Source organism: Caretta caretta, chromosome 4 (assembly GCF_965140235.1).
Source record: "Caretta caretta isolate rCarCar2 chromosome 4, rCarCar1.hap1, whole genome shotgun sequence".
In the NCBI taxonomy this organism is placed as follows: domain Eukaryota; kingdom Metazoa; phylum Chordata; order Testudines; family Cheloniidae; genus Caretta; species Caretta caretta.
The window spans coordinates 29926504-29949204 of NC_134209.1; the positions used below are offsets into that span (position 1 = coordinate 29926504).

Below are 22701 nucleotides of genomic sequence, written 5' to 3' on the forward strand. Positions count from 1 at the left end.
GGTGAGTTGATCTGTGTCGTATCAGTCTTAATTGCCATATGGCTTTCATAGTCAGTCCCAGCTAATAGTGCATTAGAGTAGCATTAGCCTGGAGGCAACAAAGATGTAAATGACTTTCACCAGCCCTTTATCTTGGCCAGCATCGGTGGAAAAGATAGTAGTGGCTGAAAATGCTTATCTGGAAGTTCCAGGATCAAAGGTGAATCCATCAAAAGCCCGTTTGTGCACCATCTTAATAAGTGGGAGGGGTGTTAAAAAAAACTTCAGTTGAGGTGTTGCTTGTTGAGATTCTGCTAGTTCTTGTGTTTCCCTCTACCAATCAACATCACCTATGTTTTGCCTGAACAGAGTCTTAGCCAGCTATCTTTCATCCGTCTCCCTGTTTCATCAAGTCATTGGAATATCTGAGACTACACTGTTCACACTAAGCAAGAAAGGAAAATAGAACCGGGTATCATCAGAATGTTGGTGACCTCATGGTGCAGTTGTTTTCTTTATGCATTGGGCTAGTCTTCACTCCCCAGTTTCATTCCAGTGTATGCAGATAGGTCCCGTTGCTGTTTGTTTCTGTACATATCTTTTGAAACGTTAACTTAATGATGTACATACACTATTTATATATGGAAACTATGCTGCTGTTGCTCAGGATTATATAGAGCATCCAGTTTAGAAATGTGTTCCTATACATATCTGTTGACCCTGATTAGGCATTGTTGTACTGTAAATGTTTCCTCTTGAACTGTATAGGAAATCATCCATTGAAATGTAAAACATTTTAAAATGGCAGTGGGTGCATTTACTTTTTAAAATATTTTGTAAAGGGTGAGCGGGGAGATCACTGATTGAATCTATTTAATATTAGTTGGGGTGCATTGTAATTGTACTAGATAGAAAGTAGCTTGATTTTTCACAAGCTTCAATGCTAATTCCTTAGTTAGTTTCTAATTTACAGAAAGGCTAGGGTAAAAATTATCGGTGCAATTTAAAGAGATTCTTTGAATTATTTGTGTGCAAGTATCCAGAATCAGATAAATATATGTATTGAATTAACTTTTTTTCTAAAAGTGTGGAAGCTGTGTTAAAATATCTCAAGAGTTGGAATTTCCTTTTTTGTTCTTTGAATTATGGAAACACTGAAGGAAACACTTTTCTGAAATTATTAAAGCTACTGTATGGGCATCCAACATAGCTACTGTGGGTACCAGCCTAAAATATCATCCATAAGATAGCATTTAATAGTAGGTACAAACCATAACTTGGCAAATTAACCCTGAAAATGCACATCATGGAATATCTAAAGCTATTTTAATTCTTCTAGTTCCAATTTACTGTAATGGAACATATTTGTGTTGTAGATTTATGGAGTTATTTTCTGTTTATTTGGGGGGGGGGGGAAGTATGCCAAACATGTATTGAACAAATATTACTAAAGTGATACTAATAAGGGAAGGGTTCCTAAAAGATAACCCTGGGGGAAATCCAAATTGATAATCCCAATTCAATGAAGAAATTCTGAATTTCCACAGACAAACTAATGTAAATATTGGATATTACTTCTGTTGAACGTTTATTTGCCTGAGAAAGGCAATGTCCTGCTAAATGTGCTAGCCTTTTGTCCTGAAATATCCAGTCTTCATGCTAACATGGTCTTTTCAGAACACTTGACTTTGTATTACTGCCTGTTTACAGGTCGATCAGCTTTCCTGCAATGGAGAAAGAAAATTACAGACAGACAGAAGCCAGGCCATTCGGGATAGGCTGAGAGGGAAGGGACTCCCCACAGGTAAATGCTCCTTGGTGGTCAAGATGATGAAAACCTTGTGGAAGAAATCTAGGATTCTTAGCCAGCCAAATGACTGTCCCATTGATAGCAGGTGAATAAGAATTGTGTAGAACATAATTTTTAAAGACATGCAATCAAACTGAGTGTTGAGCTTGGGCTCACTCACGTGCCAGGTATCTAGAGTGAGATATCTGATAAAGAATAATTAACCACTGGAACAATTTACCAATTCGCCATCACCTGAAATCTTTAAATCAAGACTAGATGTCTTCTAAAAATTATGTTCTAGGTCAACCAGAAATTATGGATTTGAACCAGGACTCATATTTTTCCTGCATTGTACAGGAGTCCAGACTAAATTATCATAATGGTCAATTCTCGCCTAAAAATACATGCATGCAAATGTAGTATCTCGCTACCAGCAGTTACTGCTCACTTCTCAAACAGGGAATAGACACAATTGCTTAGATTTATCATTGCACAGAAGGTACATAGGGTGTTCAACTCTTCACATGTTACTGTCAGTCTTTGCCCATCTGCCACTACCAAACAGGGTACAAAAGTATTTTACTCTCTGTTGTTCAGCTCTTATATATTTTACTTTTGTGTTGTTTAAAAAACATAGTAGCCTGGAAGGGATTACAAGCATCAAGATAGCTACTAGGATCGCCAGTAGTGCTAGAAACTACAAAGAAGGCAAAACTAGGCTGGACCATGGCCCTGCAACTGTTCTGTACTGACTGGAGATTCAGGGCTAGGTGCTGAGAGGGAATGGTAGGCTGCTCTTCCAAAGAAGTTTCTCTTAAGAGCCTTCCTTTGCTGATTTTTTTTCCTGCTGTCCTCTATAGGCAGTATGCTTTAGGAACAGTTAATGATGCAGTATCCCTTCTGTCTCACTCTCGCGCGTGCCCTACTATCACTGGTTTCTACAGCCATAATATAGTACTGTACTTAGTACCTTAGTCTTTTTGCAACATTTGTTTGTTTCCCTGCCACCACAAGAAATATAATTGTCCTTAACTTAAAATCTCTTCTTCTCAAGTGAGTGTGTATTTCCTATTTGTTTGGATTGTTCCTTTTTGTTCATATACACACAACTTATAAGACTGTCTTTAGCAGAAGTAATTTTATGTCTTTACAGTTTTAAGCTTTGTTGTTAACATAGTTATATTTGGGTTTTACTGCTTACCTTCAGAGATTGGTACTATAACAAGCCATCTTGTTATAGCATCTTCATGGGTTTCTGGCTCAGTTCTAGTGTGTAATAGTATCTGTTTAATTTCTAGCATGTCCTCTCTCTAGGGACTATGTCTTGTATTTGCAGGGGAAGGATGAGTTAATCTAACAGGTGTTTTCCCACTGTAACCTGTGTGATTTATTTGTAAAACAACATAGGACAGGATATTCTTCCGCTCACCCTGCTTTCTCTGCATCACTCGGTACATATGATACCTGCTCCTCTGAACTTGTTGAGAAGGGAATTTTTAAAAAAATATTTACTCAGAAAGTTCAGCTGAAATGCAGCATCTGGCTCCGAGGTTCTGCAGAGTTAAAGGTTTGGCTGGCCACTTTGCCCTCACTTGGCTTCATAACCTGCGTTGTATGCTCCAAGATGCCAAAAATAACAGGATTCTTTTAGTGCTGATTTATCTTGCGGTCTCCTGGAGTGAAGAAGAGTGTTCATTAGGATTTCCTTGAGGTGGAAGAGTCGACGTTACACAGCCACTCTCTGTGAGCAAGCTCACCACCCTCAAGTTGGTAAGGGATCTCTTGATCCAAGTCAGTACTCCTCTTCTGTGCTATGTCCCCCTATCCAGGGGATGTCACATTGTCTAATGAGCCCGTGCTATTTACACCTCCACACGCACCAAGTGCATGTAGTGCTTTATGGAAGGTGCTGGACTGACAGCCCTGGAAACTAAAGTCCTCTATCCACAGAGCAAGTACATCATGGTAGCAGCAGGTACTGTGGTGATAAGGCTCATATAAGAACCTGGTTAAATAGAAAGTAGTTTATAGTCCTCACTTAACGTACCTCAACCTGAGAAGGAGGAGTGACAATGTGATTCAGTGACTATGTCCTTTCAGTCCTTGCCCTTCTGTAAGATCTTCACCAGCAATGCAATTGTAGGGATTTTTGTGATGTGGATGTGGGATGAGAGGTTGTTGAGACCTCCAGTATATTTCATATAGACCACCAGCCAGCTTTCAGATGGACCAGGTTTGAGCCAGTTATACGTAGGTGATGAAATGCTCACTGTCTCGTTATAATTCCCTGGAGCCATTCCATTATGCAAAGACCTAAAGTGTTGTTCATCCTTCCCAAGATTACAAAATATCCACCTCTCAAACCACACCACAGAAAGAGAGAAAAGAAGCTTTCTGAAAAAAGAGTGAATGAAAGAGAAGAGAAGATAGGAAAAAATGAATAAGCAAAAGAAGTGGAACCATCCTTTGGCTCCCATATGTTCAGATGACAAGCACTTAGAATGCTTTGGGTGCTGTATAAATGCTTGACATCATTTTGAATGTCCAAGTGTCACTGTTGTAGAGTGAGCAAAATCCATTCACCTCCCTCAAAATCGACTCTCAAAGGATTAATTCAAGAAATAGTTCTTGAATTAATAATAATTCAAGAAATAGTTATTCAAGAAATACTTCTCTGGACAGATGGTGCTATCAACTTGTGAGAGTTTATTTCAGCTACCAAACCCACTTCTGTGCTAGGCTGGTGTTATATGGATAAGGTTCCCCCTGGCTATAAAAACTTTTACTCCTGGGGGGATTCTGTGTGACTGTACACCAGCAGAAAATGCCCCATCCCTCCCGCCCCGCCCCCCGCAGAATTCCTGTGCTTCCCTGCAGAAAATGGCAGGGAACCAAAGGGAAGCTGTGTGTCAGGGGTGGGGGGGCTCTGATCGGTTCCCACTTGGAACCGGGGTACCACTGAGCCCACCTGACCCACCAGCCTGAGCTCCCTTTACACTGTACTGCTGTGATAGGCTCTCAGTCCCCTTCCAGCGCACATACAGGTGGAGACACACCCAGCTGCACCTTCACACAGATGTTGAGATCCGCTCTGCATGGGAAGGCTCAGCTAAGGAACTGCCCAGTTACTCAAGTGCACACACCCCTTAAAAGGGTCAACCCAAAATTATACCGTCTTGCACTGCACAGAGAACTGTGCAGCATAAACTCATGAAATTCGCTCCCTCTCTCAGTTCTATCCTTGTTTCTCAGGTGTTTCCAGCAATCTTCTCAGGTGGGGAGTCAGTGAAGAAGAACCATGATGATGTTACTCCCCAGTCTTAAATAGCTTTTGCATATGGTGGGTACCCTTTGTCTCCAGGCTTAGTTGGTTCCCATGCCTTTCCGTGGAAAAACACTGGTATTCCAAGATGGAGTCCAGGGCCGGGTGACTTGGTCACATGTCCCTGTAGGGCCACAGCAGCTATGTCTAGGAGGCTGTTTGTAGCATCCTCAGGAAGGCTCACTGATGGGAGATTAGCATCTTCTAAGACCTATTGTTCTCCCTAATGGCCCTTCCCAGCTAGCCATCTAGACTGAGTGCATTCTGCCTGGTGGGCGTTCTCCAGGTCTAAACACATTTGTAATAGATGCATAGACAATATTCCTAACCTCATGATCCTTGCATACAAATAGGATAATCATATTCAGTAAATCCTAACCTTTTCAATGACATCTCACATGACTCATCTTCTATAAAATACGTCATCGTTATGCCATAATCATATCATATCAATATCTCTGTGGAGAATATGGGGCGTAGTGTCATAGAGGTGACCACGGGCTCAGTTTTTTGGGGGGATTGCCCCCCCAAACAGAGGTGAGGCATGGTGGGCACGCAGGGTTACGTGCCACTGCCCTCTCCCCCTCCCCCGGCCCCTCGTTTCTGCAAGCGCGGAGCTGCCCAGCTGGAGGAGGCTGTCTCTCAGCTCTGCGGACTGAGCAGCTGAACGCCACCTCCTGAGTCCTAGTGCCAGTCATGCTCCCCTTCTGTCTGCTGGGAGCCTTCCTGTTTTCTGTGCAACAGCGAGCGCCTGGGGCGGAGCTGGGTAAGCGGGGGAGGAAGAGCCAGTGGGGTGGAATAGGGCGGGGGAAGGGAATGTGGGAGTGAGGGGAGGGGGATGGAGAAGAATAGGGGAAGCGGGAGCCCAGCATGCGGCATCCCCTCAGCAGCAGCTGGGGCTCCCCCGTTAAGTAGGCCCATTGAACCCTCACCCTGACAAGCCCCATCTCCCCCCACCTAGACCCCTCTGATGAGCCCCTCATACCCAGACCCCACTGATCCTCAACCAGCTGCACCTGGACCCCCACCCATCAAGCCCCACTCCCCCAGCACCTGGACCTGCCCTATTAAGCCCCCCACACCCAGACCTTGCCTGCTGAGCCCCAACCACCTTCTCCTGGATCCCCTGCAGAGTCCCACTGTCCCTGCACCTGGAACCCGCCAACGCGCCCCTGTGCATCCAGATCTCCCACCGAGCCGCCCACACCCAGATTGCCCCCCACAGAAACCTGGATCTCCCCACACTAAGCCCTTCCACACTTGGATCCCGCTTGGCTGAGCCTGGCCATTCACACTAGCACAGAGAGGCAGGGCCCCGGGCTGTTTCTGGGGCAGGCCCAGCCCTTACACTGTGTCAGGGTCAGGTGCAGCCTCACTGCCGAGTCCCTGCAGGACCATCCCTACCCATATGCAAAGCACGCAGCTGCGTAGGCCATCAGGAAACTTGGGGCACCACATTTCCTGGTGCCCTGCACAGCTGCGTGCTGCTCCAGCCCCTGCTCCGCCTCTTCCCCATGGCCCCTGCCCCTGGTCCACCCCCACCCCACCCCCACTCCCCTGAGGCCTCCAGCAGCGGTCGAGCCTGCACTCACTGGTGGTGGTAAGCAGAGCGACCCGGCCTCAGCCCGCTCTGCTGGTGAATGCTGAGGGGCGGTTCCCCCCTGCCCACCAGCCCCCTCCCCCGCGGAGGCCTGGGGCTTGTCTTTCCCCCCCCCCCCCATCCCCGTGGAGGCTTGGGGCACCAGAATGGCTAGGGACGGCCCTAAGTCCCTGTACTGAGGAAGGTGGGGGCTTCAGGGTGATCTCCCATCTCAAGGCAGTCAGGGGCCTGTGCTCCCCACTGCTATGCTAGAGCCACATTTATTTCTTGACAAATAAAATTTGCAGAATTTTAAAATATTGTGCCCATAATTTTTAATTTTTTGGCCGGAATTCCCTCAGACGTAAAAAACAAAATAACTGTGTTCTTACTATATTAAGTCCTTTTTCCTTCCCTGTCTTAAGAGACGAACCCAGATTCCTTTCTTTTCTCCGTCTGTCGGCTGCTTGTCCTGCTCCCATGCTGGTTTTCCTGCCTGGTCCACATTGTGTTCAAATCTTGAGTAATCTTTTTCTTCTGCCTACGGTGCATGCCCTCCAGATTCCCAGTGTCTTCTCCCGATCCTTCACCTCCTGGTGCTAGCTTTCAGTTCTGTTCTTCAATACATCTTGCTCTCAACACCATCTTCCAATTTACAGGTTCTCCTTCTCTTTGGTAGCTGCTGTACCTGATTTCCACCGTATTCAGTTCCTGGGGAATACGGAATCAGGATAGTAACCCTGAATGAGAATAATTCTCGGTTCCAATTTGGCATTTAACCATTTAAAAACTAGCAAGGAGCGAATAGAGATGATTATACAATAACTTACTGAGTGACAACCAGACTGCAGGAGACTCCAGAGAATTTACACCTTTTGGTATTTCTATTTTTATAGCTATGTTCCTTGTGGTGGTTAGATGTTGTTTGTAATGATTAGAATTGGGAGCACTGGCTGTTGGGAGTCTGAAAGGACAGGAAGGAAGGGGGAGGAGTTGAGAGGCTGGGAGAGAGTGCCACAGAGGGTGCAGCAGCAGCTTGGAAAAGAGGTTTCCACTTCGAAAATAAAGTCCTGTTGAAGCTTGTTAGTACCTTGACTGGTCGATACAACAGTTCCTATCATTGGTACTAATTCTGTCAATATCAGTGTAGCTTAGCTTCCTTTAAGGGTAGAGCTTCCAGCCTCTGGCAAAGCAAGTACTTGAATTTAGTACCAATTACATTAATGATAGTCCTGGAGTGAGGAACTTTGAGTAGAAAGCCAATATACAAATATGCTTTAGAAAAGTAAATAAAGGACAATGTTGTCCTATCTCCTTTTTATATTATACAGTTTATCATTTGTGCGGACTTGAGACTGAATTGTTCAGTGTGGAAGTCATTAGGAAAATTTGTCACACATGGAACTAATATAATATATAGATGTGTCACAAGATATACACTATCAGCTTGAGAATGCTGAAGTGTTGTTATGCACAAATAACTAATTTCTGTTTCCAAAGACAGAATTCATGAATTAGTAGATTGATGTGCTGAATTGAGAAATATGCTTAGGTTGACATTTGTCATGTAATTTCCAGATCTTTCTGCAAAATCTTTGAAAACCATTGGCCTTCTGATCACTTCATAAGCTACTTTCCTCAGTTCAAATCCCAGTTGCCATGACATAATAACTACTGCTGGGCAAATATCTCAAAATATTTCCCACTTCAGTTGTATAAATCAATTATTTTTGCACTCCTAAAATGCATAGAATGTTTTTAGCATTTTCTTTTTCTACGTTGTTACTCCTTTAAAAACAAAACAAAAAACTATTGCTATTTTTTTTAAAATGTGAATTATTCACTCCAATAAAAAATTGAATTCACTTTACCCGGTTTGTCTTTGCTACTCTTTTAGATTCCCTGTCCATTAATATCCTAGTGAATGAATTTCTTGGCAGGGAAAGTGGGAGAAATAAACTTGAAGTAAATATTGGGAAATATTTGCAGATAGTGAGTTTTATACCCAAAACCATGAGTATTCATGCCATGGACCTATTTCTTGGCTGTCTGTTCAGCCACCAAGAAACCAAAAATGCAACCTGATTTTGTGTCCCATCTAAACTAATCTATGAACCATCTGTGCAGAGCCCTTTTAAAGTTACTGGGGCTTCAGGCACACTCAGGAGCCCATCCACTCACTTATTTAAATCAGGTCCTATTTGTTGAGCTCTAATTGTTAGGGAAATCTTGGCCATGGTCCTCATCTACTTATCTGCCATGTTGAAACTCTTATCACTGGGCTGTAAGAGCAAGAGGGAGGAGGAAAAGTGTCTCTTGGAGGATTGTCTTTTTCTCTTTAAAGATGCTTCCTCTGCTTGTTTCTTTACTCTTTCTTCCCATCCACAAATTTCTCCGACTTACCATTGATGTGTTTAGGATGCTAAGATCAGTGAGCTGTAGCTCACAAAAGCTTATGCTCAAATAAATCTGTTAGTCTCTAAGGTGCCACAAGTACTCCTTTTCTTTTAACTGGGAGTGGGTTATCCAGCAAACTCTCAACCCTTGACTACCCTAAGAGAATATATGGCCACTGTATAAAGTGAGCAATCATTTCTAAGGGACTCGTCAAAGTGAGCAGCCTTATCTTTGTGTGTGCCTGAATGTATTACAGTAGGGCAGGAAATGATTCAGCAGACCTGGATGAAATCTTAGGTGTCGACACTCTCCATTGAATTGCATGCTATAATTACAAGCTGTAAAAATAGCAGATGCATCCAAAAGGTGATCATTAAAGTGTTTATAACATCAAAGGAACAAATGAGATGACATTTCTATATGAAAACTGTACTGCTTAATTAGTGGTCTCCTGATTATTTTTTTTCTTTCATTTAGCCACTCAGCAAAAACTGTCAGCAAAAGTTTGTAATCTATAGCTGTGCCTGTTTGTTCAGGAAGCAAGGAGATTTTTTTTAATAACCTGTTTTAGTTCTTTTATTGAGGAGAAGAAAAGGCAGCAATCAGTCTGCAAAGAAATCAAATTACTTGGTGTCCTCCACATATTTGAACTGGCATAATTCATTCTAAACTGTTTCCTGCTAAACCCAAGTTTATTGTTTTTTAGATAACAGTAAATATGGCTGAGTAGTTTATTCAGAAAGTTATTCTCTGGCACTGTCATCTTTTTTTCAGCATTAAAAAACCAGAAATGTGTAGGTGGAGAATATCTTCATGAGTCTTGCAAAACAAATAGCAAACCAGTAAAGGATTTGAAATCCAGGCCATTTTTTCTTATTTGTGTCACGGTAGTGCTTTGAGTTCCCAGCTCAGATTCAGGTACTGTTAGGCAAACACATAGTAAGAGATGGTGCCTTCCCTGAAGATTTCAGAACCTAAATAGAGAAGGCAGACAAAAGGCAAGGGAAGAAATAGTGGCAGATATGTAAAATGACTTGGTGCTGGAACTGACCAGCTGTGTGACCTTCGTCAACTTTTGGTATCCTTGGATATCAAGAGGGAAGCGATGTGACCATTTAGGCATTAGTCCGAGAAGAGCAGGTATCTCTCTCATATCTCAGAGAAAAGAACAATTATCCAATTAAATTCTAGAAGGGATACTGAGAGGGTATGTGAGGTTAAGCACCAAAATGCTGCTTGGTGAAGTGTTAGAAGAATAAATTTCTCAGCTACACAAAATCCTGGAGTTCTTTGCTTCCTTTATAACATCTGTTCTAGTGCAAAACATGTGCAGGGCTAAAAGGTTTGCATTCTTGCCACTTTTTACTCTCAGCTCTTCAAAGGGTAATTTCTCCCAGCTCATGTTCTCTACAAGGAATGCAGGTTTCAGAGTAGCAGCCGTGTTAGTCTGTATTCACAAAAAGAAAAGGAGTACTTGTGGCACCTTAGAGACTAACCAATTTATTTGAGCATGAGCTTTCGTGAGCTACAGCTCACTTCATTGGACGCATTCATCGGAATGCATCCGATGAAGTGAGCTGAAGCTCAGGAAAGCTTATGCTCAAATAAATTGGTTAGTCTCTAAGGTGCCACTAGTACTCCTTTTCTTTTTACAATGAATGCAGTAACTTTAATCTGTTACTTGGGATTTCTCAACAACAACAAAAAGGGTGCGGGGAGGGGGGATGTTTCCAGCAAGCAACCCCCAGGCCACATCTGACTCATTATCTCTTTTCTGGCTCCCAGTCTGCCCCTAAGAGATTGTAAATTCAACTTCTTCTAAGAGCTTCCCCCTCTCATTTGAGTGACTAGCTGCTTGTTTTGTGACGAGGATTTTTCTGTTTGCATCCTGCAATGATAGCTGGTCTGGGAGATCTTTTTAAACTTTAGTGTAATCACTTCCTCTTTACAGAGCTTCCAGTGCCACACTGATAGCTATGTATAGACAAAAGATGTAATCATATGCCTGAATAGGAAAATATATTTTATGTTGGCCAGAAAAAAAAAAAGATAGGGTAAAGTGTTTTAAAAGGCTTGAACTAAATTCACTCAATGAGAATAAATATAGCCTGCATTCTAGAACTGTCAGATAAACTGCGTTGACAGCATCCACAGTTACATAACATCTGATCAATTGCCTGTACTGCACAGTTAATGCACCGCTGAAGGCAGACTAATGTATGAAGTTTGTTTAGGGCCAGAGTCTGGCACTCATGCTTGGAGGGAAATCAGTGAGACTGCTTGGAGAGCATTGTTCTACTTAGTGTGAGTAAAGATGGCAGAATTTGGCCTTTCGGTAGTAATTGTACCACAGAAATTTGCAAATGTGGATATCGTTGCAGGGGAGTTGCAGAGTCAATCTCACTCTTTTTTCCTAGCTCAATGACTATTCATTGTCATTCATAATGACCTAATAGTCATTGGGACAGGGAAAGCGAATGCTTATGTATCCTAGAGGTTAGGGTATTCACCTAGCATGTGGGAGACCTAAGTTCAAATCCCTTCTTTGCATCAGGCAGAGAGGGAAATTGAACCTTGGTCTCCCACCTCCCAGGTGAGTGCACTAACCTCTTTGCTAAAGGTGATAAGGGAGGCTATAACCTGCTGCTCCTTCCCCCCATCCCTGACATCTAAGTCTTCCAAGGGTAATTTGGGGGAAAGGCTGAGCAGTCTATCATACGTACTTATATGATCAACATACTTATATGGTCAACAATGTAGTACCTGAATGCCTCACAGTTATTCATGTGTTGTCCCTGCAATGCCACTGTGAGGTAGGGGAGTACTATCCTTCCATTTTATGAATGGGAAACTGAGGCAGAGAGCAACTAAATGACTTATCCAAGGTCACACAAAATGTCAGTGGCAGATCAGGAAACTGAAACTAGGTTTCCAGAGTCCCAGTCCACAAATGTAACCACCAGACCATCCATCTTCCATTTCCTGTTAATAATTTAGATTTAGGCTAAGAAGTTCACAGTAAGCATGTCATCTTTCACTCTACTTCAGAGGCACAAAAGTGCACAATCCTGGTCTTATCCAGCCAAATTCCCTTTCTTCTCTGTGTTGGATATTTAATCCTCATATGTGGCTTTCCCTCATAATCTTTCCAGTATTTTAAAGTGGTGATGGTGCACACAGTTAAAAGCCAAGAGTGTACAATAAATAAATAAACTTTCTCCTACAGCTAGAGTGATCAAATCACCAGGATAAAGACCATGTTAAACCAAATCCATAGTGCTGACTTAAACTGAATGGAGGGAAAAGATGTTTTATTTTATGGCAATACTAGCCTCTGTGCTATAATAGACAGCCTACCAATTGATTAGCTGGAGAAATGGATCTGTGGCTATGAAACTGCATGAGACAGATCTGCTATGGCCCTCTAAAGAGTCTTGATATAAGTAGTTTCAAAATAGCATTTCTATAAAGGATAAGAAAAGTGACTGTCATGTGTAAGGGTCAGCATTGTCTCCAGACCTAAGCAAGTGCATTCTCATCTTGGTTTGGAATCCTTCTGTGGCTTTGGCCAAGTCACCTAATTTTCCCATCTGTAAAATGGGGTTGTTAACTACATCGCTGTAGTGATGACTATTAAACAGCTGCTTGAAAAGAATTACATACTAGTTCAGTCAGTGCTCATTTGGAATTAGCGTGTGTATGTGGTGGGGAAGACCTTAAACATACAGTGTGAGGAGACCAGGTGAGAATGATGGGATGAGGAACAAAAGATGAGACTAAGGAGGAAGAGAAAATATAATATAGGGGAGAGCAAGGGGGTGGAGAGCAGAGTATGAATTGGGAAGAAAAGAATAGCAGGGAGAAAAATAATGTAGAATGAGTTGCAGAACAGGAGGAAATAAAAAGGAATAAAGACATCTAGGGAGGCAATAAGCAAGAGCAGTGATTTTTTTAACTTTATTATGTTTCTACAGCTGTGAGCTTGTGGGGAAAGGTGATATTTTGAGCACTTGTGTTACAATAATATTGCGGTTTATTCTGTGATCCACAGTGAAATGCAGGAAAGGGGGGGGGGGGGGAATACTTAAAATTCAACAAAAGTGCAAAAAAATCCCAGTTTAGATGAAGAACTGTTCCTTTGCTTTTTTTTCCCCCCGCTTCAGTTTTACAATACAGGCCTCAATGTAAGCTGGTGGTTCTCCATTCCTCTTGCAACAGGGTGGCCTGGTGGCAGACTGAAGATTTAGGAGGATGCAAACAAACATTTACACAACCCTTCCCAAAAATCCTCAGCCCCATCCTGTGCTTTGTGATGTAATCACAGGAGATTGGAGATTGTTTTGTAGATTAATGTCTAAATGCTAAGGCCAGCACTGATTTATTTCCCTCTGGTCATATGTTAAAGGCAAACACGGGCAGCAAAAGTCAATGTGTGAATCGTTTAAAAATGGTGTTCTAAGCATCCCAATCAGCAGAATGGAATAGCAGTGTGGAAATGGGCGTCTATCAGGCATCCACTTCATGCACTGCTTTCTATCAAGATAGCTCATCTCCTCTCCTGTCCATATAATTACCAAATGAGTGGCAATGCTGCAGCCATGAGCATTCTCCCAGTCCCTGATGATGAGATATTGGTTAGGGCACTCACTCCTCCTTTCGAGGAAAGATCAAGTGGGCATGGGAGTTAAGGAATGGGAAACATTCCCATATGCTGAGGTCAGGAGTTAGTCTCCTCATTGCTGAGCCTTTGGTTTTAACAGAGCATCTAGTAGGGCTTGCCAGGGAGTCTATTGTAGGGAGTATTGTACCACCTACTCCCTACAATAGACAATAAAAGCTTGAGATTGATGCCCGTCTCCTCCCACTCAAGCTTTCTCATTCCTATATTTGTACAGGTCACAGTCCCTTATGGCACTCTCCGTCAATGTACAATAGACATGCTTGCTGCTATATGGGAACCTAATTGGTGGTTATAATATGCTTGGACTCAGTGTTTGCTATTATGGCCCCAGTTCAGGAAAGCACTTAAACATGTGCAAGCTTAATTGCATTCTCGAACAGGGATACTTTCTTGAATTGGGCCTACATGGTTCATAAGTTGTCCTGAAATATAATAAAAGTGTTACATGGGAGTCATAGCCATCTTTTTTTTGGTGGGTGGGGTGGGGGCATTCCTCATTTTCCTTTAACATCATCATTCTTTCACTAGATTTACTGCATGCATTTAATTTCAGTTTAGGCAGTCTGATTTGGAAAGTAAAACAATAAGGTGAAGTAATGCAAAAGCAATTTTTCCAGATAAAAATCTGACTTTTAGAATTGAAACTTTTGGGGTGGGGATGGTAAAGTTGGTGATTTCACTTTGATGTGTGTTTCCTCCTCCCTCCACCCCCAAGAATCTTAAATAAATAGTGAAAATACTGAAATACATTTCTAAAGTTTATGAGTTGACTTGTTGCCAAAGTGCACTCACCCAAGTTTGCATCTGCTGCAGTATTTACACCCTTTCCTAAATCACATTTACAGACAATGCGGAGTGGGGAGATGGGGCCATTGGCAGCAGCAGACTCACTTGTGGTGGCATTGTGGCCTATGGCCATTTGAAGGCCGTTTATGTACAAACTGGCTGACAGCCAGCCATTGAACATTTGAGCTAGGCAGGGGCCTTCTGGGTAATCAGTGGCACCAATCATCAACAGATGCCCCATGTAAGATGGTGGCCAGCCATGGGTTATTTTATTTTTTTAATTAAGGCTTAGGGCTTTAACCCTAATTTTGGAATGTTGACTTGGTTGTGTAACAATCAGTTTTGGAATGTTTTTATCCCTTTGACAAAGCCTTGCATTTTAGTATTTTGAATGAGTTGGAACACACAGCAGCTTCTGTGCTTCCTTGAAGACATTTAATCTCTTCTGAAGCTCAGAACACTAAAACGTTATGACTTTGCAAGGATAAGAAATGCTTATTTTATCATGCCAGGTCTTATCCAGGCCAAAATGGTAACGAGAGAAGAGTAGACAGTCCAAGCTTAGGGGTGCAAATCAGTGAGCTTTCAAAGTGTTTGTAGAAACTCTTAGAGCACTCGATAAAATACAATAAAAAGTAATAGACTCACTGGAAGCTCAGCAGGAGCCTAATGGACAAGTGTGGCTCTTGATGAGGGTTGATCAACTCTGTAACAAAGGGCAGCAGTTCAGATTACAGAACTGTCTTTCACAATAGAAGGTTCAGTGCAGCAAATTACTTTGAGCTCTAGGATTGTTTTCTTTTGTGAAGAGGACTTCAAGGCTAACTCAGAGGGAAGAAATATAGGCTAATATCTCATCTGGGATATTAAAAGTTCGCTCTGAGAGACAACGTGCACTACTATATCTCTTGCTGGGTTGGCAGAAGGATTGACTTGGCTACATGCCAGAGACTGTTTTCAATCCGTTTTTTCCCAGCAGGGATGCTGTCATGGGGTGAAAATTGACATATATAACGTGTGTACACCTCAGGTAGACAACATCCTTGTAGTTTTTAGCAGTATATTTCTGGAGTTGTAATATACATATGAGTAAACTACTCTATGTTAGGAATACATGGTAGGTTTTTTTTGTTCAAATTTCCATAATTTTGTACTGAAAGTTTTCAAATGTTTCTGTATCAAGGTGTATAGAACAGAGGAGTAACAGTAGTTGGATATCGTCTGATCCTCTTGAATATTAGTAACTAGTAGTTTTACCTCTTGAATATTAGTAATTTTTAAATCTTTACACAGTAGTTTTAAGCAAGTGTCATTTCATCCTTAGACTTTGTCTACACTACAGCTTAAGTCGGTATAACTTATGTCCCTCATGGGGGTGAATAAATCATAAGCACTGATGTGGACAGCACTGTGTTGGTGGGAAAAGCTTCTGCAGGTGCACCACTGTAAACTCTCTAGTGTAGCCATGGCCTTAAATACATAAATATGTAGTTTGTAGGATCAGGCCTTGTGTTATTTAACAAAATGCTTGCATTGGTGAGTAGTACCAAGGATTTTGGTGTGGTTACCTATGGTTGTAGGTACTTCTCCTAGTAGTAGCTGTTTGTGAAATTGGGCCCGTAGTTTTCAGAAAGTTTCATGACTAAAACCTCTACTTACACTGACAGTTTTCATGGCTAGTGGGGTGATATTGAGGTTAAGTAAAGTTTAGCATTCTTCCACGTACATTTGTAGAAGAAATATCTCCTTTGATAGTATTATTTGTAAGTAATTTCAAAATAGCCTACTTGCCTGAAATGCTACCTTAATGTAAAGTAGAAAAGCTCATACAATTACTCTGTTATTGAAAACTCTGTCAGAGTGCCTATCTTAAGTTCAGAAAGTTAACTCAAGAGTCTATCATCCAAAAAGAGTAATTACTGTAAGATCCAGGATTTTTTAAATTCCAAGTTACATAGTCATCTCCTACTGCAGCCAATACTGTAGTGTATCCAGGTAATCAGTAGAACAAACCTAGACTTGTCATAAAGCAATAAAAATGTGGATGATGCCTTTAGAGTATGTTGGGGAATTATGTAAACTATAGCTCTAATATTTTCAGGAGTGCTTCAGATTATTTTCAAAAGACCATTTGGTGATGGGAGAAAACTGTTAAAATATTTATTTCACTCTGTATGTTTTCAAATGTTATTAGTTACCCAACTCCACTAAGCCAGGAATTCACACTTGCATATTTCAGAAACAAAGAAAATGAATGTTGGAAAGTATCTGATAACATAAGCATTGTTTTGGGTTATTCAGTGAGGAATCCTTTAAAGTGTTTTTTCCAGCATTTGCATGATAAACCAAAAGCTGCATTTTAAAATAGTGTATACCTTACAAAGTCAATAACTTTTGTTGCACTCCAGTGCCTGAACTGACAGTACATACATGATGGATTCTTCTCATTCCAGGACAAAGTTTAATGGGTGATGCATCAGAAGTACACAAGGCTCAATTCTCTCAACAGGCCATGCTGAACAAAGGGCTCAGTAAATCTATGGGATTCCTGTCCATCAGAGGAGCACAAGGCGAGGAAGACTTTTTCCAAAGCATATCCTCAGATTACTACTCTGGACGAAAAGATGCTTGCGGTCCTTATCGGTGTAGAACGGATGACTTGGGGGGGAAAAGTAACGTTGGAGCAGACAGTGCTCCCAAACAGAAGGTTTGGGCTTCCTCCACAGACTTGCTGTGTACAACTAACAAAGCAACTGAGACAGACCATTCTGTAGAGTCTCACAGACACAACAATCACTATGAGACAGTTACGGTACGGACTTCAACTACCGCTAGGAACAAGGAATCAAGGTATTCTGATGGAAGCATAGCACTGGATGTCTTTGGCCCTCAAAAACTGGAGCAGGTGCGCCCCGTGCCAGAGTCATCCACCTCTGCAGCAATATCCTGTGCCTTTGACCGAATCAGAGAGAGACAGAAGAAATTGCAGGCTCTGAGGGAAGCCATGAACGTAGAAGGTGAATGAGGTTTTCTACATTTTGTTGGTGAGGGGGTTACTTTATGCAGAGGCTTCTTCCGTTTGATTAAGTTAATATCTCCATAGCACCTCTTGGAGGAGGTGAGATTTTGCTTTTCTTCAGTTTTTAAGTAAACGACAAAGCATTAGAATGGCTGCCGCCAGTGCGGAGGTAGGGACAGAGCTACTGCTATACTGGATCAGACCAGTTGCCCATTTAAGCTGGTATCCTGTTTGAGATTAGCCCACAACAAATGCTTCAAATGAAATTGCAGAAAGCCCTGTAGTAGACAATTATGGACAATTCTCCTCCAGAGAAAGCTTCTTCCTAACTCCCAATAATGAGAAGTTGGTTTATGCCCTGAAGCAGAAGGGATTATATCTCTTCCAACCTTCTTCGTTGGTTGTGTATTAATAACTTCGAATGATCTTGTTAACCTTTTTTGAATCTTGCTAAGAGGTTGGCTCAATGGTATTGAGTGGCAGTGAGACCCATGGTCTAACTGAGCATTTATATGAAAAACATTTTCTTTTATCAGCTCTGTAGACATTCATCAAATCATCTGCATGTAAAACCCCATGGGTGTGGCTGCAATATTTTGTTTTAAAAACTTGCTCGTGTTTTCATGGGTTTAGTTGTGTAAGTAAGGGACAAATAGTAATACTAAGGGACAAATTCTGACCTTGAATAGGCAGCATGCTTTGCTGAATGGCTTGTAAAATCACCTAATGCACAAGACAGAATAGCTATATTTATTTGACATTCAGAGCTAGATAGACACAAAGATTTCACTGCTAGGTTACTGGTTTGAATCAGAATGTGAGGGTCTGTAGTGTTGAAAAGTCATTGTGGTCTGCCTGCTGTAAGACTGCCTATGTGAAATGGCTGTTTCAGTCCAGGCTCTAGTGGGCATGTCTAAGGCACTATTTCAGGAACGCATCCCCATTTAGACAAGATGGTTAGGCACTATTCTGAAGTGTGGCTTAAATCACAAAAATTGCTTATCGGCACCTCTTTTGGCCATCTCAGTGGAGATTTAGGATTGAAAGCCGTAGAGATCAAACTACCATCTTACTATCGGAGGTGGTTCTTGCCTGTCAGTGGTGAAGCATGTTAGGGATGGGGTGGGGAAGCTTGAAATGCCCTGCTCGTCCTATCAAGTTACCATCTTTGATAAATGCTACATTTTTAAAGCAATAGAATGAAAGTGAGTGAAGATAGATACCTGGAGATAACCACTGTGTACCTGGAATTAGACTCTGTCCCACTAGAAATGCATACGCTAAGGTAGTAAGTGAAGGTTTTTGTGATTTAAGGATCTTAATTTAAGGAGACTGTATCATCTCTTATTTCTATCTTGAAAAGTGCAAAAAATATAGTAAATAAAATAAAAAGCATCAGTACTTTCTGAGCTGTGCCATATAGTTACATTATTTTTTCAGGGTTTGTCATGTTGAAACAAAGGGCTTTTTTTTTTTTTTTTCTTTAAACACCCTCACTTCCTTAATTTTGAAATGTCACTATCCCTGGCAATATTACTTGAAAACTTTTAAAGCCAGACTACACTAATCTGACTAATATATGAATTAATTTAACTATCAATATTTGAACATATGCAGTTTATGAAACCAAAGAGCAGGCCACTCCCTGTAAAGAAAATAATAAATTGTCCCACCCTTTAAGAGCTCTCTGCTTTGTGCATGTTAATCTTGCACAACAGCAAAACCAAAGACAGACAATCCAACTGATGAGCAAGAATTTATCATTCCCATTCAGACAGTTTAGCGATTCTGAAGAAAATCTTGTAGGTCCGTGCCCTGAAAGCTTTTGAGATGATTCCAATGTATGAAACTACTAGATTCCTGTAAGGAAAGGGTGAAAGTGCAGTTAGGGATAACAGATGCTCTGGCTTCCTAGTCAGTGCAGTTGAATGGCAAATTTACTTTGAGAGGGTGTAGACAATACTTAATGACTCATTTACCATCATTATGAATTTGCAATAGCTATTTGATAGAACAGGTTGTAAGCCAGTTTCCAGCAAAGACCTGACTTGTGACGTGTACATTTTACATTCTCCTTAAAAAGAATTGTGAAATAAACATCATTATGCATTGATTTATCACATGTAGTCCTTGGCCAAAGGAGAGCTTTGCTTTTGGGTGTTGCAGAATTTTTAGAGAAGCCATTTTGAGAGACAAGTCTTCAAAAATATGGCTTTTCATTTTTTTTAAACTGTTCTGTTTTTTGTGTGTGTCCGTTATTCACAGATGACTGGACTAAAATCTTGTTTTAAATATGAATTCTCAATAAAACCTACTCTTCATTGGTTTTCTGTGAGGAATATTTTTTATCAAGTTGGAGTGTGAAGGGTTTTTAGAGGCACACTTCATCTGTGTTTATAACTTGCACGAGAAGTCTGTTGAATGTTACACACTCCTCTCTGACTTATTTTGTATGAAGCAAACATTTCATAAAATATGAACTATGTCTACCTCTTTTCATTTCCTCTGTTCCTCTTTTTCTCTCCACGTTTCTTACTATATCATACAGTATCTTGCCTCTTGTTAAAATAGGTTAGACCGGGGTGGCCAACCTGAGCCTGAGAAGAAGCCAGAATTTATCAATGTACATTGCCAAAGAGCCTCAGTAATACGTCAGCAGCCCCCCTCCCCCGCGCCTGTCAGCTCCCCCTACTCCAACCTGCAGCACTTCCTGCCAGCTGGCAGCCCCACCAATCAATGCCTCCTGCTCCCTCCCTACACCTCCCACTCACCGTGATCAGCTGTTATGTGATGCACAGGAGGCTCTGGTGGGCAGGGGGTGGGGAAGCAAGGGCATGGCAGGCTCAGGGGAAGGGGTGGAGTGGGGGCAGGACCTGGGGCAGAGCAAGGGTTGAGCAGTGAGCACCCCACAGTTAAAATCTATAGCTCCAGCCCCGGAGTCAGGGCCTATGCAAGGAGCCGCATATTAACCTATGAAGAGCCGCATGCGATTCCGGAGCCACAGGTTGGCCACCCCGGGTTAGACCCTTAAAATGTATGACAAGAGTTTAGGGGTTGGAGAGAGTGAGTGCTGGATTTGTGTCTTTTACTTGCTTACTCTATTGAAGAGGTGAACGTAATCACATGCAAGTAGGTTATGTAGTACACTACCACTGTCAACCACTTTTAAAATCTCTTTTTGCTAGGCAGATGGTTTACATCTTCCAAATATGGTGGTAATATTTTGGAGTGCACTTGAAATGGGTACATGAACCTAAATGCAGGCGCAGCATTTTGAGGTAGTTCAGGGGAAGTGCATAGGTGAAGTTACTGATCCCCCTAGGAAGCTCAGGTAGAATCTGTTATCCATCCTTTAGAAGCAGATAGCAATGGCTTAGGTCAGCACCTCATAGGAGGCTCTCTGACTCTTTCCCACGGTACATCACACAGCTGACAGGTAGGAGGCTGATCTCCTCTTAGGAAGGAACTGCCTGGAAAGAAGAAAGCATGAGAAAAGGAGTGCAGTGTCCTCTCTCCTCCCCAGATCAGATCATCACATCTTCACACCTGACCCAGAGTGATCTGAGGGAAAGGGCTGCTGGAAAATGATGTTCCGCCTCTAGAGGAAGAGGTTATGGGGAGGAAAGGGTATCTCAATAATGAGGGCATTTAGCACGACGGAACAGGTCCTTGATGCTGGCCAAGAGCTAGAACTATAGTACTGTCCTGGCTGGAAAGAAGTGTCTATTTGCAAGGCCTGTTTTGGGGGGGATTTGAAATGTTGTTTACTCAAGGTCCCAGCTGTCCTTAGTCCATCCCCGTTACTACATATACAGGTCAATAAATCTCTGCTTTTCTTTGTTTTTTTCAAATTACAAAAAGGCATTAGATCTTAGTGCAAAGTAAACTGTGCTGAATATAATTTTCTTTTTGCATCACAAAGGAACTTTAAGAAGACAAAAAGCCACATCTTATTTTTAAATCTATCTTATTTTGAGTTAAGCTGACAAACTTTAGTGTTGTTCATGTAACTTAAAGGGTTGAATGTGTTTTTTTTTTTTTTTTTTTTTTAATGTTCCCACTCATAGGATCTGGTGTTCAAAGTTTTAACTCAAAACCCATTTGACAACCAAATTACAAACTCCTGAAAAATAGGGCTTATAGTGGAAAGGCTGACATGACCTTAATTATAGCAGCACTGTAATACAGCAGCTTGCAAAAAGCTGCAAACCACATAAGCTGCATTATATTAAAATACGCAGTTGGGTTTTGAAACGGAATGTTTCAAGTTTAACTTCATAAACTTGTTAAGGATAACTCATGCTAGGTGCTTAGTTCATTAACTTGTAGTATTGTGTTCAGCTCAGATATAAGGTCATTTAATTTCTCTATTCTAATGAAAATTTAGGTAGTTGTTGATTGTCAAGGTGCTTAGCTGGAAGATGGTGGGGGAATCTTCTCTGAATTCAAGTATACATGATCCAGTTATGAACACTAAAAACACACCATATTCAAGGTGTGGGTGTACCATGGATTTGTATAGTGGCATTACGATGTTTTCTGGCTTATTATCTATCCGTTTCCTAATGGCTCCTAACATTCTGTTCACGTTTTTGACTGCCACTGCACATTGAGGAGATGTTTACAGAGACCTAGGCACAATGATTCCATGATCTTTCTTGAGTAGTGACATAATTTAGACCCCATCATTTTGTATGTAAAGTTGGAATTATGTTTTCCAATGTGCATTACTTTGCCTTTATCAATATAGAATTTCATCTGCCATTTTGATACCCAGTCACCCAGTTTTGTGAGATTGCTTTTGTAACTCTTCACAGTCAGCTTTGGACTTAACTATCTTGAGTAGTCTTGTATTGTCTGCAAACTTTGCCATCTCGCTGTTTACCCCTTTTTTCAGATCATTCACGAATATATTGAAAGCATTTGTCCCGTATGGACCCTTAGGAAACCCCACTAGTTATCTCTCTCCATTGTGAAAACTAACCATTTATTCCCACGCTTTGTCTCCTGTCTTTTAACCAGTTACTGGTCCATAAGAGGACCTTCCATCTTATCCCATCATTGCCTATTTGCTTAAGAGCTTTTGGTGAGGGACCTTGTCAAAGGCTTTGTGAAAGTTCAAATATATATCCACTGGATCACCCTT

The 22701-nt window shown here is 41.6% G+C and overlaps 1 protein-coding gene across 10 annotated transcripts in view; it reads left to right on the forward strand.

The window, feature by feature from the left end:
• Nucleotides 1-22701, forward strand: part of PTPN13 (protein tyrosine phosphatase non-receptor type 13) — a 188126-nt gene that overhangs the window by 76684 nt on the left and 88741 nt on the right. For all 10 annotated transcript variants that reach the window (XM_075127500.1, XM_048847084.2, XM_048847086.2 and 7 more), the window contains exons 6-7: nt 1690-1783; nt 16990-17553. In XM_075127500.1, the coding sequence (XP_074983601.1) occupies nt 1690-1783; nt 16990-17553 (658 nt within the window). The remainder of the gene's footprint in view (nt 1-1689; nt 1784-16989; nt 17554-22701) is intronic.